This window comes from Dendropsophus ebraccatus, chromosome 3 (assembly GCF_027789765.1).
Source record: "Dendropsophus ebraccatus isolate aDenEbr1 chromosome 3, aDenEbr1.pat, whole genome shotgun sequence".
Taxonomy (NCBI): Eukaryota; Metazoa; Chordata; class Amphibia; order Anura; family Hylidae; genus Dendropsophus; species Dendropsophus ebraccatus.
Window position 1 is genome coordinate 101,956,577 of NC_091456.1, and position 14,207 is coordinate 101,970,783.

The 14,207-nt window shown below is 43.0% G+C and overlaps 1 protein-coding gene across 1 annotated transcript in view; it reads left to right on the forward strand.

Moving 5' to 3' along the window:
- Positions 1–14,207, forward strand: part of FSTL3 (follistatin like 3) — a 94,375-nt gene that overhangs the window by 5,539 nt on the left and 74,629 nt on the right. Inside the window, exons 2-3 of the mRNA XM_069964453.1 lie at positions 7,222–7,407; positions 8,898–9,113. Coding sequence (XP_069820554.1) covers positions 7,222–7,407; positions 8,898–9,113 — 402 coding nt within the window. The remainder of the gene's footprint in view (positions 1–7,221; positions 7,408–8,897; positions 9,114–14,207) is intronic.

A 14,207-nucleotide genomic window follows, 5' to 3' on the forward strand; every position in this document is an offset into this window, starting at 1 on the left:
CTCCTTTCTGTCATCCACTGCTCATTATCAGGAAATCTCGACTGTTTTACATCAATCAGATCCTGTCTGTGCTATGGAGAGGGGAGGGGGGAGGAGGGAGATTAGTCTGCAGCAGAGAGCAGAGAACAAAGGATTAGACAGCAGGGAGCCACTGAAAGACCCTATTCAGAGGTCAGAGAGGTCAGTGCTGATGTCAGAGGAGATAGCCTGGTGATGTAGCTGTAAATTAACTCTTTGTTGTCCTGTTTTGGTGCCTCATTTCCCTCCACCCCTCCCCTCTTCATAGAGAACAATAAAGACAGGGGGAGGGCTTCAGACTGCTTTTTAATGTTAAAAATGCGTTTTTCAGCGAATAAACTAAATTAAAAAATTTCTTAAAATCACCTGTACTATTGATTTCTAAAAAAAAAATAACGACAGTGACACTTTAACCCTTAGGTGTACTTTAACCCGTACCTGTACATCCAGGGCTGCCTCCATGTGTTCAGGGCGGGGCTGCGTTGTGGCCGCGCTCTGAACCGCCGCGGTCCCGGGTGCCGCTCGTAGCCCGGGACAGCGGCTATTAGCGGGCACGGTCTGATCGCCGTGCCCGCTGATAAAGTAATCGGATGCAACTGTCAAAGTTGACAGCTGCATCCGATTACTTGAATGCAGCCATCCCTGGTGTCTAGTGGGGTGGATCCACACATCTTACTCCATCCGGGGTCTGCGCCGTAATGGCGCTGATTCCGGCTCGGCAATCGATTGCTTCCGGCTGCAGCAGCCTATCCATGCAGCATAGATCTCAATGAGGGAGGCTTCTAGTATACTAGGGGGGCTTCTAGTATAAGATTAAAAATTAAACTCTGTAATAGGTTTCATCAGCCAAAAAAGCCTCCTTCTGTCCTCAAGAAGCAATCTCCCAGCCTCCCCCCTGACTTCTTATCTGTGCATTATCAGGCAAACACATCTTCATTACAGAGAAGCCAGTGAAGACGGGCTCTGCTCTCTCCATTGTAAGCCTATGAAGGGGGGAAGGGCTGAGGGAGATGAGGGAGCAGGAAGAGGTGACATGAAGGTTTGTAGACTCTCTGGGCACCTAAAACGCTAAATTCAGGTGTCAGAAAGGTCAGTTCTTATCTATGAACTTACTGAGAGAAGATTGCAGGGTGTTGTGCTTTGCAGGACTGCTCCGTGCTCAGTCACTCCTAACAGCCCCTCCCCTCTCCATAGCCACATAATGGAGACAGAAATCCTGCTTCTTCTGATGTGAGGGGGGAGGCTGGGAGATTGCTTTTTCAGTACAGAAGGAAACTCTTTTGGTTTATAAAACCTATTACAGAGTTTCTTAAAATCGCTTGTACTGTTGATATTTAATGTTTTCAGAAAAATAACCCTGAAATGACAGTTATGCTTTAACCCCTAGACGACCCAGGGCGTATAGTTACGCCATGGAAGTCTGTCCCCAGACGACCTAGGGCGTAACTGTACGCCCTGGGTGTTTCTCCCGCTATGAAGCGTGCTCCGGAGCGGAGCGCGCTTCATAGCAGGTGGGGGCCGGCTGCAATCAGCAGCCGGGACCTCACCGGTAATGACACGCTGCAGCGATCGCGCTGCCGCGTGTCATTAACTCCTTAAACGCCGCGATCGCGGCGCGACCGCGGCGTTTAAGTGTAAGTGACAGGGGGAGTCCCCTGTCACTTACCGATCGGGACCACCGCAGTGTGACTGCGGGGGTCCCGATCGGTAAAACGGGCCGCTGGAGGTCTCTCACCTGCCTCCGTGCGGTCCGATCGGCGATCTGCTGCACTAAGCCTGCACAGGCAGGCTCAATGAGCAGATCGCCGATAACACTGATCAATGCTATGCCTATGGCATAGCATTCATCAGTGTAGAAATCAAACTAATCTATGTAAAAGTCCCCCAAAGGGACTTCAAATGTGTAAAAAAAAAAAAAGTTAAAAACACTAACACACTACCCCAAAACCCCTCCCCCAATAAAAGTTGAAATCACCCCCCTTTCACATTATATAAATAAAACATATAAAAATAAATAAACAAATAAACATATAATATACCGTAGCGTGCGTAATTGTCAGATCTATTAAAATATAACAAGCGTCATTGCGAACGGTAAACGGCGTACACGAAAAGAGGGAAAAAAGTGCGCGGATTACCGATTTTATGTTACACTATATATAAAAAAAAATTAATAAAAAGTGATCAAAACGTCCGATCTTCACAAATATGGTATTAATAAAAACTAGAGATCATGGCGGAAAAAATGACATCCCATACAGCCCCGTAGGTGAAAAAATAAAACCGTTATAAGCGTCACAATAGTCCCATTTTATTTATAATTAATTGCCAAAAAAAAGGATTTCATTTAAAAAAAACATATAACATTAGAGAATCTGTGTAACCTGCATATGGTTGTGTTCGGACTGACCTATAGAATAATAGTATCATGTCGCTGTTACCGTATAGTGCATTACGTAGACACAGGAAGCCCCCAAACGTTACCATATTGCATTCTTTTTTGCGATTTCACCAATTTATATCTTCATAAATAATATATTTGGGATTCCGTCATACATGTTATGGTAAAATGAATGACGCCATTACACAGTACAACTATTCCTGTAACAAATAAGCCCTTACATGGCCTGTAGATAGAAAACTGAAAGTGCTAGAGCTCTTAGAAGGGGAGGAGGGAAAAACGGAAACACTAAGATCAAAATTTGCGCGGTCCACTGGGTCATTTTGGGCCTGGTCCTCAAAGGGTTAAGGAACATATATTTGTTAACAATGGTTTGAATTTTTTACAGGCCATCAGATACAATAAAAGTTATACATGTTACATATTGTAATCGTAACAACTTGAGGAACATATATAACAAGTCAGTTTGACCCCAGGGCGAACGGCATAAAAACAAAACCCCCCAAATAAAATGCATTGGGTTCTTTTCCAATTTCACCACATTGAATTTTTTTCCTGTTTCGCAGTATACTTTATGAAAAAATTCAGCCTGTCATTGCAAAGTACAATCAGTGGCACAAAAAATAAGGGCTCATGTGGGTTTCTAGGTGAAAAAATGCAACTGCTATGGCCTTTTAAAGGGAACCAATCATCCCGAAAATCCATCTTAAGATAAGGAAACGTGCTGGCACATCACCCAGCACGTTTCCTAAACATCCCCCTGTAACCTCCGTGCCCCCCTCCATCAGTCAGTAATCTTACTTTGAAGAAGTCCCGCGCTGTATGTAAATTTCTGGCAAGTAGTCACGGTGGGCGGATTTAGTCAAGGTGGGCAGGATCAGTCACAGGTCCTGGGCGTCTGTAATGGCTGTAATCACGCCCAGAGGGGCGTGCTTGAGGTCTGCCTTCCATCCACGTGACCCGGCGGCTTGCATTTCACGTCGGCGGCGCGACGACATAATCCGCACGCAGCGCAGACGTTTTTTGTAGTCCGAGCATGCGCAGCACGGCGGGAGACGCCGCCCACGTACTGCACATGCGCGGACTCCGGAAGATGACGGAGCTGCGTGCGGATGATGTCAGCGCGCCGCCGACGTGAAACGCAAGCCCCCAGGTTACGTGGATGGAAGGCAGACCTCAAGCACGCCCCTCTGGGCGTGATTACAGCCATTACAGACGCCCAGGACCTGTGACTGATCCTGTCCACCTTGACTAAATCCGCCCACCGTGACTACTTGCCAGAAATTTACATACAGCGCGGGACTTCTTCAAAGTAAGATTACTGACTGATGGAGGGGGGCACGGAGGTTACAGGGGGATGTTTAGGAAACGTGCTAGAGATGTGCCAGCACGTTTCCTTATCTTAAGATGGATTTTCGGCGTGATTGGTTCCCTTTAAGCACAAGGAGGGAAAAACGAAAACCCAAAAATTTAAATTGGCCGGGTCCTTTAAGGCAGTGATTTTCAACCTTTTTTGAGCACACTTTTTATACTTAAAAAATCCCGGGGCACACCAGCAACTAAAATGGCACAAAATGACACTAAAACATAACATATTATACATATAGTTAATAATATAGATTCTAAATGTATTTATACTCACTCAGTGTGAAACCTGGGCCTTTTTTCTTCTTCCCCCTGCTTCTCTCCTGTGCTTCTCTCCACCCTACTTCTCCCCCCTTCTTCTCTCCTGTGCTTCTCTCCTCCATTCTTCCCTCCTGTGCTTCTCTCCCCCATGCTTCTCTCCTGTGCTTCTCTCCACCATACTTCTCTTCCCCCTGCTTCTCTCCACCAAACTTCTCTCCTGTGCTTCTCTCCCCCATTCTTCTCTCCTGTGCTTCTCTCCCCCATGCTTCTCTCCTGTACTCCTCTCCACCATACTTCTCTCCCCCAAACTTCTCTCCCCCCTGCTTCTCTCCGCTGTTTCTCTCCCCCATCCCCATGTTTCTCTCCCCCCTGCTTCTCTCCCCTGTTTCTCCCCCATCCCCAGGTTTCTCTCCCCCATTGTTTTCTCCTGTTTCACAGGGGCACCATAGTTTGGGGAACTTTCCCCGCGGCACACCCGACCATGTGTCGCGGCACACTAGTGTGCCACGGCACACTGGTTGAAAACCACTGCTCTAAGGGTTAAGAGGCTACACCACTGGTTCAGTACTATAGACCCATTATTGTCTTTCTTTCACAGTAGTGCTTTGGCCACCTAAATGTGCAGGGGCAATCAACCCTATTCACTTGACTAGAACTATGCTACAGTTTGCTGCACAGCCTGGGGAACATATGCTGCTTGCTGTGTGGGAAAAGACCCTTTATTAGTGGTGTGGTCCCCTGATTGTCAGGGTCCTGAGGTCAGACTACTGTCATCATAAATGTGCTAGCAATATCCTAACAATATGCTGTAACTTTATAAGATAGGAATACCTCTTTATATAAAATACACACTTAGCAGAACATTTGATGGCGACATTGAAGGTGGGCATACCTGTACACCGAGATATATATATATATATATATATATATATATATATATATATATATCATATATGCAGCTGTGCTTCCATAGCATAGAGTAATGCTTTTACTCTCTGGTGCAAATCATCAAAATGGATTTTCTAAGTACAGTGTTACCTTGGTTTAAGAGTAACTTGGTTTAAGAGCGTTTTGGTTTAAGAGCTTGCAATTTTTCAAAATTGTGACTTTGTTTAAGCGCTCCCTGTACTGGGTGGGAGGGCGAGTGGAGAAGGGACATGGTCATAGACATGGCATAGCGGGGTCTACAGCTCTGTACTCTGACCCAGGAAGTCTACCCTCACCTTCCAAATCATAGCAGATCCACTTCAGGCTGGGGCTTGCATCAGGGGACAGGACTGTGGAGGTAATCTCTCCATGGCTGGGTTCACACACTGTATACTTCAGGCAGTATTTGGTCCTCAAGTCAGGTCCTCATAGCAACCAAAACCAGGAGTGGATTGAAACACAGAAAGGCTCTGTTCACACAATGTTGAAATTGAGTGGATGGCCGTCATATAACGGTAAATAACTGCCATTATTTCAATATAACAGCCGTTGTTTTAAAATAACAGCAAAAATTTGCCATTAAATGACGGCCATCCACTCAATTACAACATTATGTGAACATAGCCTTTCTGTGTTTTCAATCCACTCCTGGTTTTGGTTGCTATACAGCCTCACAAATACAGCCTCAAATATACATAGTGTGAACCCAGCCGGGCCCAGCTGTAACCCCTCTCTCCCCGGACAGAGAGTGCTGTTGGTACTGTGGCCACATCTTCCCTGCTCCTTCCTTCATGCTTCCTGCAGTCTCTGTCAGTCCTGTTTGGTCCAGGCTGAACTCACACCCCTTCTCCACTGCTATCATGTGACCACACAGACCTCTGACAGCAGCCCTGCTTCTCTATTCTAGCCTGTTGTACTACGGTATTGCTTTACGGGGATCTGCAGTTCTATCCTGTATCTACAAACTGCGGCTGTTTTTCAGGTTTATGCAGTTACTATACATTATACTCCACATGCTGATTGCTATACTGTACAGTAACTTATAATATCATATATTCATCTGTTTCTAAATGTTTGTTACATCCTTTCTACAAGTTATTTAGAATATAAAATTAAAATTTGGGGGTGTGGAACTAATTATCTGCATTTCAGTGATTTCTTATGGGAAAATTTGCTTTGGTTTTAGAGTGGATCTGGATTACAAACACGGTCCCGGAACGAATTATGCTCATAATCCAAGGCACCACTGTACTGCCTTGGATTACGAGCATAATTCATTCCGGACTGGACTTTCTCCTTGCTCCCCCTCCCATTTCAATCGACACTAGATTGACAGTCAGCTGGAAGCTGAATTCCCAGTTGATTCAAATATAGAAGGGGATTGTTACAGCCCCCTGCACTTCTCGAGTTTGGAACAGCCCCTTTGACACTTTGGACCAGAAAATAAAAGCAATGGAAAAACAGCTGGATGTATGAAAGGCATCGGGTGTCTCCTTGACCTAACATGCGTGTTATTAATAGTACCCTGCGCACCTTGTTGATAAAAATCCCTTGATCTCCTTGCTGTTACTTTGTTGCCTTTACTTGAAGGTTCAAGAGGATTTTAGACTGTAAATATAGTGTAAAAAAAAAGTAAAACAATTAAATTTAAAAAACCGCTACAACCTCATAAATGCCATAAAAATAAGTCTGAAGCTACCATATTATCACATGGACTCCGGGCAGTGCCATAGACGTCCAGGGACTCACTGGAGCAATTGCACGAGTAATATAAAAGGAAAAAAGTCCATGGCAAAATTCAATCCCGTAAAAGTGATGTCCTTTATTTAAATCCACAGATCTGTGGATTTAAATAAAGGACATAATTTTTAAGGGATTGGATTTTGCCATGGACTTTTTTCCTTTCATTTTACTTGTGAAAATATAAGTGCCAGGATCCTCCATCAAAGGATCAGTATAATTTATCATTTCTGGCAATTGATTATATTTGCACTTAGTAAGGCTAGGTTCACATCAGCATCAGAGGCTCTGTTTGGGGATTCTGGCTGGTGTCTGTAATTTTTCTGGATTTCATTGGGATAGGAAAAGCATTTTTTGTTCTTTTATTTATACAGAATCTGTGATGAACAGAGACTCCGATTCAGATGTGGAACTTGCCTGACGTGCTGTAATTGTACGGCATGTTAAAATGCAGTGTTTCTTTTGCTCTTATTTTCAATAACTCATAGTATTTTGCTTGCATCTTACAGGTGGCACTTGCTGGCTTTTACAGGGTTCTAGTTCGACCTGCAGCTTAATGCTACTTACTGCAGTGACCTGGGATGAATGCTGTGGTGATGGACACCTTGACACAGCCTGGTCTAACTATACTGATCCAATGAACAAAATAAGCCTTTTGGGCTTCCTAGGACTGGTCAGTTGTCAACCATGCAGAGGTGAGTGACACAAGAAAAGGTCTCCAATGACTGTACTAGTTGGATGCAATTGGTAAAAAATGTATGCACAGGTTGTTACAGTGCAAAGCCAATTTTGAAGTGCAAAGTGGAGTTTACTTGTGTTTTCAATTAATAGCCTGTCCTGAGGATAGTTCACCAATATTAGATCAGAAGGGTGTTGACACACAGCACCCCACTGATGATCTGTTTGCCAGGGCCCCGGTGCCAGCACGTACACAACACAGTGCTACAAGCACACAGCTCCATACAATAGTGTAGTGACAGTGCTGGGTACACTTCAGAGGAGTTGTATGCTTTTGTTTCCTGTTGTGTGTTTTGCAAGTAAAATCAATCGACAGTTTTGTGCACTGTCTACCTGATTGGCTGCTATATACACACACTGAAGCTGCACACACATACTTTCACCTCACTGTAGTGTATTCTGCAGGATGGCCATCCCTAATTAGGTCAGGGCAGCAGGGGAGAAATAAGACCTCTGTGTAGCTGACATGCCGGGAGTGAGGAGAAAGATAAGCAAGTGACATCACTCACTCACTGAGCCCACTCGGCAGCAGGAGGGAGTATGGGGGAGGGGGTCCTGTAGCTGGTTATGTGCCTGGAGTCAGTCACCAGTCATTATTGAGTTGCAGAATGACAGATGGCTTAAAGTTGCTCAGCCAATGGGAGCTGAGCAAGCCTAGTCACCTGACCAGGCAGGGGAGGGGGAGGCTGGTGTGACAGGAGCTAGAGCAGCCCTCCTGCTGATGACTCATCGTCACTAGAAGGAGCTGAGAGAGCAGCCTGGTGACGACAGTAATTAGGTATGAAGGAGTTTCTTACACTTCCTGGTGGGGGGTGGAGGGGGGAAAAGACAGGGAAGGAGGACAGACAGGTGATTGAAGTATATTACAGTGTTATATAACTTTGTAATGTGCTTTAATTACTGGGAAAAAGTTTTTCATGGGAGTTGTCCTTTAATGCCTCTCCTTTCTTCCTCCACGCCCTTCTTATCATTAGGAATGTCTCAAGAAGGATTTCTCCTATTCATCTCTTGTCTAAGTGGTGCACATGTGCTAGATTGTTAAGGCACATGTGCACTGTTTAGACTGTTTAAGTGATGAGTAGGAGAAATCCTGCATGGGTGTGTTCCTAATGATGAGAAGGGCTGGGAGGAAGAAAGGAGAGGCGTCGCAGGCCTAGGGCACAGAAACTCTAGGCCACACCAGTTTAACACAGATGCAAGTTTAAAATTAGTTTTTTAGGACAATAACTGCATCACTGGACAATAACTGCAACAACGGACCCCAGGACAGATCTTGGATTAAAAGCAGTTATCCGACAGTACAAGTGGTACAAGCAAGTAAACGTGTATACAATTTATTGCATTCTGTTTTTCCTTTGCACATTTGATATTGTAGTTCAGTAATTATTTCAATACTGCTTAGCAAAGTGTGATATGTTTTATTTTCCTTAATTTTTTTTCCCTGCAGACAATTGTGAAGGTGTACAGTGCCCACCTGGTAAGATGTGTCTTCTGAAAGATGGACGACCCCAGTGTGAATGTGCACCTGACTGTTCGGGTCTGAATAGTGATATTCCTGTATGTGGGTCAGATGGGAACACATACCAAGATGAATGTGAACTAATTACGAGCAAATGTCGTGGACAACCAGACCTAGAGGTCATGTACTACGGAAAATGCAAGAGTATGTTATTACTTTTAGTTTTCTTTCTTTTTTTACAATAACCATATTAGCATGTGGAAATGTCTTTTAATGTATAGCCTCCTGCACCCCAATGAGCTGTACAGTCACATAAAATTCATTTAATTCTGAACTCTATGTGATAAGTTAACGTTGCTTCTGAAATTCCATTTTAGTCTCAGAGGCACTTTCATATAGACTCACTTTCCATGCCACAGACTACTTATCCTATTGTGTTAATTGGACTTATCATGGTGGTCCTTTCCATGTCTGAGGATTAGAAGCTGAGATCTGAGGCACCAGAGCCTCTGTGAGTCTCTGGTAAACAGGATGGTATATTTGATGGTCTGCGTTCATCTCCTTGTTGTTAGTACTACAGATAGGGTAAAACTCACCGAATCTGCTTCAACTATTATATGTAGGAATATTTACTCATTGTCAAATTGTCCCCTCCTTCACATCTAGTTTTCTTCTTCACTCCAGGTTTTCCTTTGCAACCTGTCAAAAAGGGATGCCAACAAATAGAGTCAGTCAAAATGTTCAATTCATTTCCTGAACGTAAACTGTTTTTGTACATTATTCAAAAACTTGGTCTACTGTGTCTACCATGCACATAAAGGAGATACATTTTGGAAATTAACTGAACCTTTGCACAGTTAGAATATGTTGAGTATATTAAAGTCAATAGAACTGCTGGCTACACATTGCTCTATACGTCAGTATTCCTTTTTGACAGGTTGGCAACATATAGTCCAAAATCAGGAAAAGAAAGAGATGTGAACAAAGCAGGCACTGTTGGGGACATTAAAGGGCTTTTCTGGGCAAAAATAGTTGATGAACTGTCCTCAGGATAGGATATCAGTTGCTGGTCAGCGGGGTGCCTACACCTGTCACCTCCCGCCAATCAGTTGTTTTAGCAGATCTGCAACCTCATCTATGCCGTGAATGGGGCTGGAAGTCATTAGCTCTATTTACTACATAGTGGTTAAGCCCAGTTACTGCAGCCCAGCTCCTGCAAAGAGACACCATTTTTCTTATATAACAAAATTATTATGCAAATGATAATTTTTCCTGATTTTTATAAATGGTTGATGCAAATGACAATCACTGTAATTTTCAGCTGTTTGGGTATAAATCAAATTTTATTGAACAAATACTCAAAAGTATTATGCTAGTATGATAGAAGAATGCTCACACTGTACTATGATAAAGGAGGCAGGGCATCCTGCCCTGTCTGCTGTGTTTAGTATGGGATTCCGCAGTGAAGAAACAGTGTGCAACAATTTTTTTTATGTAAATCTTTACTTTAAAAACTTCATTGGCTTGTATTGTTCAGTGCTTAGTGCATTTGTTTGTAGTTTTGAAAGTTTACTATCTCCCACTTTTTGAATTTTTCACATTATTTTCCCAATAATTTTTATTTATTAGATTTATTACTTGCACCTTTGGTTTTTATTTATGGCTTTTACTTACCTTTCAATGTAATCATGTGTATACATGTCATTGTGCTGTTAACAATGTATGGTGCTGAGCCCACTCTATACCTGGAATCTGTTAACTTTATTTGCTGCTAAGGGCTGCAGACACCATTAGGTAGTTGTTAGATAGTTAAAGGGAACCTGCCTTACTGGAGCAGTGATTTCTTATGGCCATTGGACTCATCTCAGCTCACTGGTGACAGGTTCCCATTAAAACCAGGGTGTCAGGTTCCCATTAAAAGCAGGATAACAGGTTCTCATTAAAAGCAAACTGTTCCTTTCCTGGAGGCTGGAGGTGATGGTGGTTTGGTGTTTACAAAATCTTTATAATTTCTCAGCCAGTTCTCAACGTGGTGGTCCTGATCTGTGCCATAGCCTGGGGTGCCTACACGCTCTCATTTTCCTTCCAGCTTCATCTGGATGTACAATCAACCGCAGCATCTAGGTGGTTAGTTGACAGGAGCTGGTCCTACCAAGTCTTTGGCTCCTTCTAATGAAGAAATTGCAGGGTACCAGTCAGTTGTTATGGCAGCTTGGGGCTTCTGAAGGCCTGTGCTATAAAAGAACTTCTATTAGGTTGTATTTATATGTGGCAAATTGCCACTGACAATTGAATTGTGTTTTTTGATTGCCTAAACTTTAAATAGTCTTGCAGCATTAAAATTACAACAGAATTGGTTGGTGTTTCTTCAGATTTCTTTAGAAAACACACACGGTACTCTAAAAATCTATTCAGTGTTGCAAGCCTGTTTATATTTTAGGAAATTGAAAAAAATAGTCAAAACACAGGAACTGCTAAATGAGAACACAGCCTTATAAATTGCCATAGACTGAGTGAAATTGGAGATTGCATTGTACTGTACAATCGAGTGATTACATAGTAAAGTGGACTAAATAGTTAATAAAAAAAAACTGCCATTATAAATAAACAATTTACACCTATTTAACCCCTAGGCGACCCTGGACGTACCCGTACGTCCAGGGCCGCCTCCATGCGTTCAGAGCAAGGCCGCGCGGCGGCCACGCTGTGAACCGCCGCGGTCCCGGGTGCCGCTTGTAGCCTGGGACCACGGCTATTAGCGGGCACGGTCCGATCGCCGTGCCCGCTAATAAAGTAATCGGATCTGATTACTTACTGCAGCACTTCCCTGCTAACTAGTGGGGAGGATCGCTCCACACATCTTACCCCGTCCGGGGTCAGAGCCGTAATGGTGCTGATCCCGGCTCGGCATCGATCGATCTCATCGATCTATGCGCATATCTATGCAGCATAGATCTCAATGAGAGATCAGTGCACCTATACTAGAAGTCCCCCAGGGGGGCTTCTAGTAAAAGTGTAAAAGTAAAAAGAAAAGTGTTATTATTAATAAAAAGCCCCCTCCCCTAATAAAAGTCAGAATCACCCCCCTTTTCCCATGTTATAAGTAAAAATAAACAAATAAATAAACAAACATGTTTGGTATCGCCGCGTGCGTAATCGCCCGAACTATTAATTAATCACATTCCTGACCTCGCACGGTAAATGGCGTAAGTGCAAAAAAATCCCAAAGTGCAAAATTGCGAATTTTTGGTTGCATCAAATCCAGAAAAATTGTAATAAAAAGCAATCAAAAAGTCGCATATGCGCAATCAAGGTACCAATAGAAAGAGCACTTCATGGCGCAAAAAATGACACCTGACAAAGCCCCATAGACCAAAGGATAAAAGCGCTATAAGCCTGGGAATGGAGTGATTTTTAGGAACATATATTTGTTAACAATGGTTTGAATTTTTTACAGGCTATCAGATACAATGAAAGTTATACATGTTACATATCGTTGTAATCGTAACAACTTGAGAAACATATAACAAGTCAGTTTTACCACTGGGCAAACAGCGAAAAAACACCAAATAAAAAAAATGCGTTTTTTTTTTTTTTTTCAATTTCACCACACATTGAATTTTTTTCTGGTTTCGCAGTATATTTTATGAAAAAATTCAGACTGTCATTGCAAAGTAAATTAGTGACGCAAAAAATAAGGGCTCATATGGGTTTCTAGGTGAAAAAATGCAAGTGCTATTACCTTTTAAACACAAGGAGGAAAAAATAAAAACTCAAAAATTTAGAATTGTCCGGGTCCTCTAAGGGTTAACAAAAATCTAAACTTTGTTTACATAGTTCCCACATGCGGAAATCTCTATCACAAAAGAGTATCAGTATAAAACTTTATCTCAGTATGCAAAAAAGAGGTTCCCCCTTACATGGTTCCGTAAACAGACATTTTTAAATGTTATAGGGATCAGAAAATAGCGGTGCAAAGCTATTTTTCAAAGTAGTCAATGGATTTAATTTTTTTTTGTTTTATGCAACAAATCTTCTACTACTTTTACACTAGATTTTATGAGAATGCCATAAAACAACAGTTGCAGGCTGCAACAACGGCCATTGTTTAATGACAGCGATCGATTACATTGCAGTGTATGGAACCACAGCTGTAGTGTATACACACTGTATACACTACAGCTTTTATTCTCTACAGCCGTACAAAAAAAATTGACAGGTCTATTTTGTGCAACTGCTATTCAGTGAACAGTGACCGTACAAGATAGCCTGTACTCACAGTGTAAAGTACAGCTCCCAGCCATACTTCTATGGCAAATTAGAGTGCAGAAACACCTAAATGTCCCCGAATTCCAATTAAAATAAAAGGGATGTTCAATTGGTAAATAAACGTGTCTTATCTTAGGGTTCCCATGCCATTGTATTGCAGGTTGCATAGTCCCTCTGAAGTTGCACATGTCACTGCTGCAGCTGGTCACCTAGTAAATGGCTGCAGTGGTCAGACATGAAGAGGGACCAGAAAGTACAAAGACTGGTGTTACCCAGTAAACAATGAAACATTTTTCACCATTCTGAACCCTTTGTTTATATTAAAGGGGTAGTGCGGCGGTAAAAAATAATTCACAGAATAACACACATTACAAAGTTATACAACTTTGTAATGTATGTTATGTCTGTGAATGGCCCCCTTCCCCGTGTCCCACCACCCCCACCCGTGAGCCGCGATTGGCCGAGCACAGTTATGCTCAGCCAATCGCGGCTGAGCAGCTGATGACGCGGCCGGCACTCGGGAAGATCGGAGGTGTTCGGGCCGGCCGGCCGAAGATGACGTTTGGCACAAGATGGCGGACGCGTGTCGGCACGGATCAGGTAATGTATAGTGCACCACATTTCAGGGTACACGGGTGGGGGTGGTGGGACACGGGGAAGGGGGCCATTCACAGACATAACATACATTACAAAGTTGTATAACTTTGTAATGTGTGTTATTCTGTGAATAATTTTTTACCGCCGCACTACCCCTTTAATTTCTGCAATTATCCTGATTCATCTGTGGGCAACTTACATTTTAGAGTACTGCAAACGCCATACATCTGCTTAATAAATTCACAGAAAATATCAGTTAATTAAATACCACATTGAGATGAGCGAATTTACAGTTACACTTACAAGTTCAGCTGAACCTGAACCTGATCGCTCAGCTGATGATTACCACTGCCTAAAAAAGATGGATGCTGCCTGGAAAACATTGATACAGCCCTAGGTCTTCATGGTTTCCTGGCAGAGGGATTTAGAGCA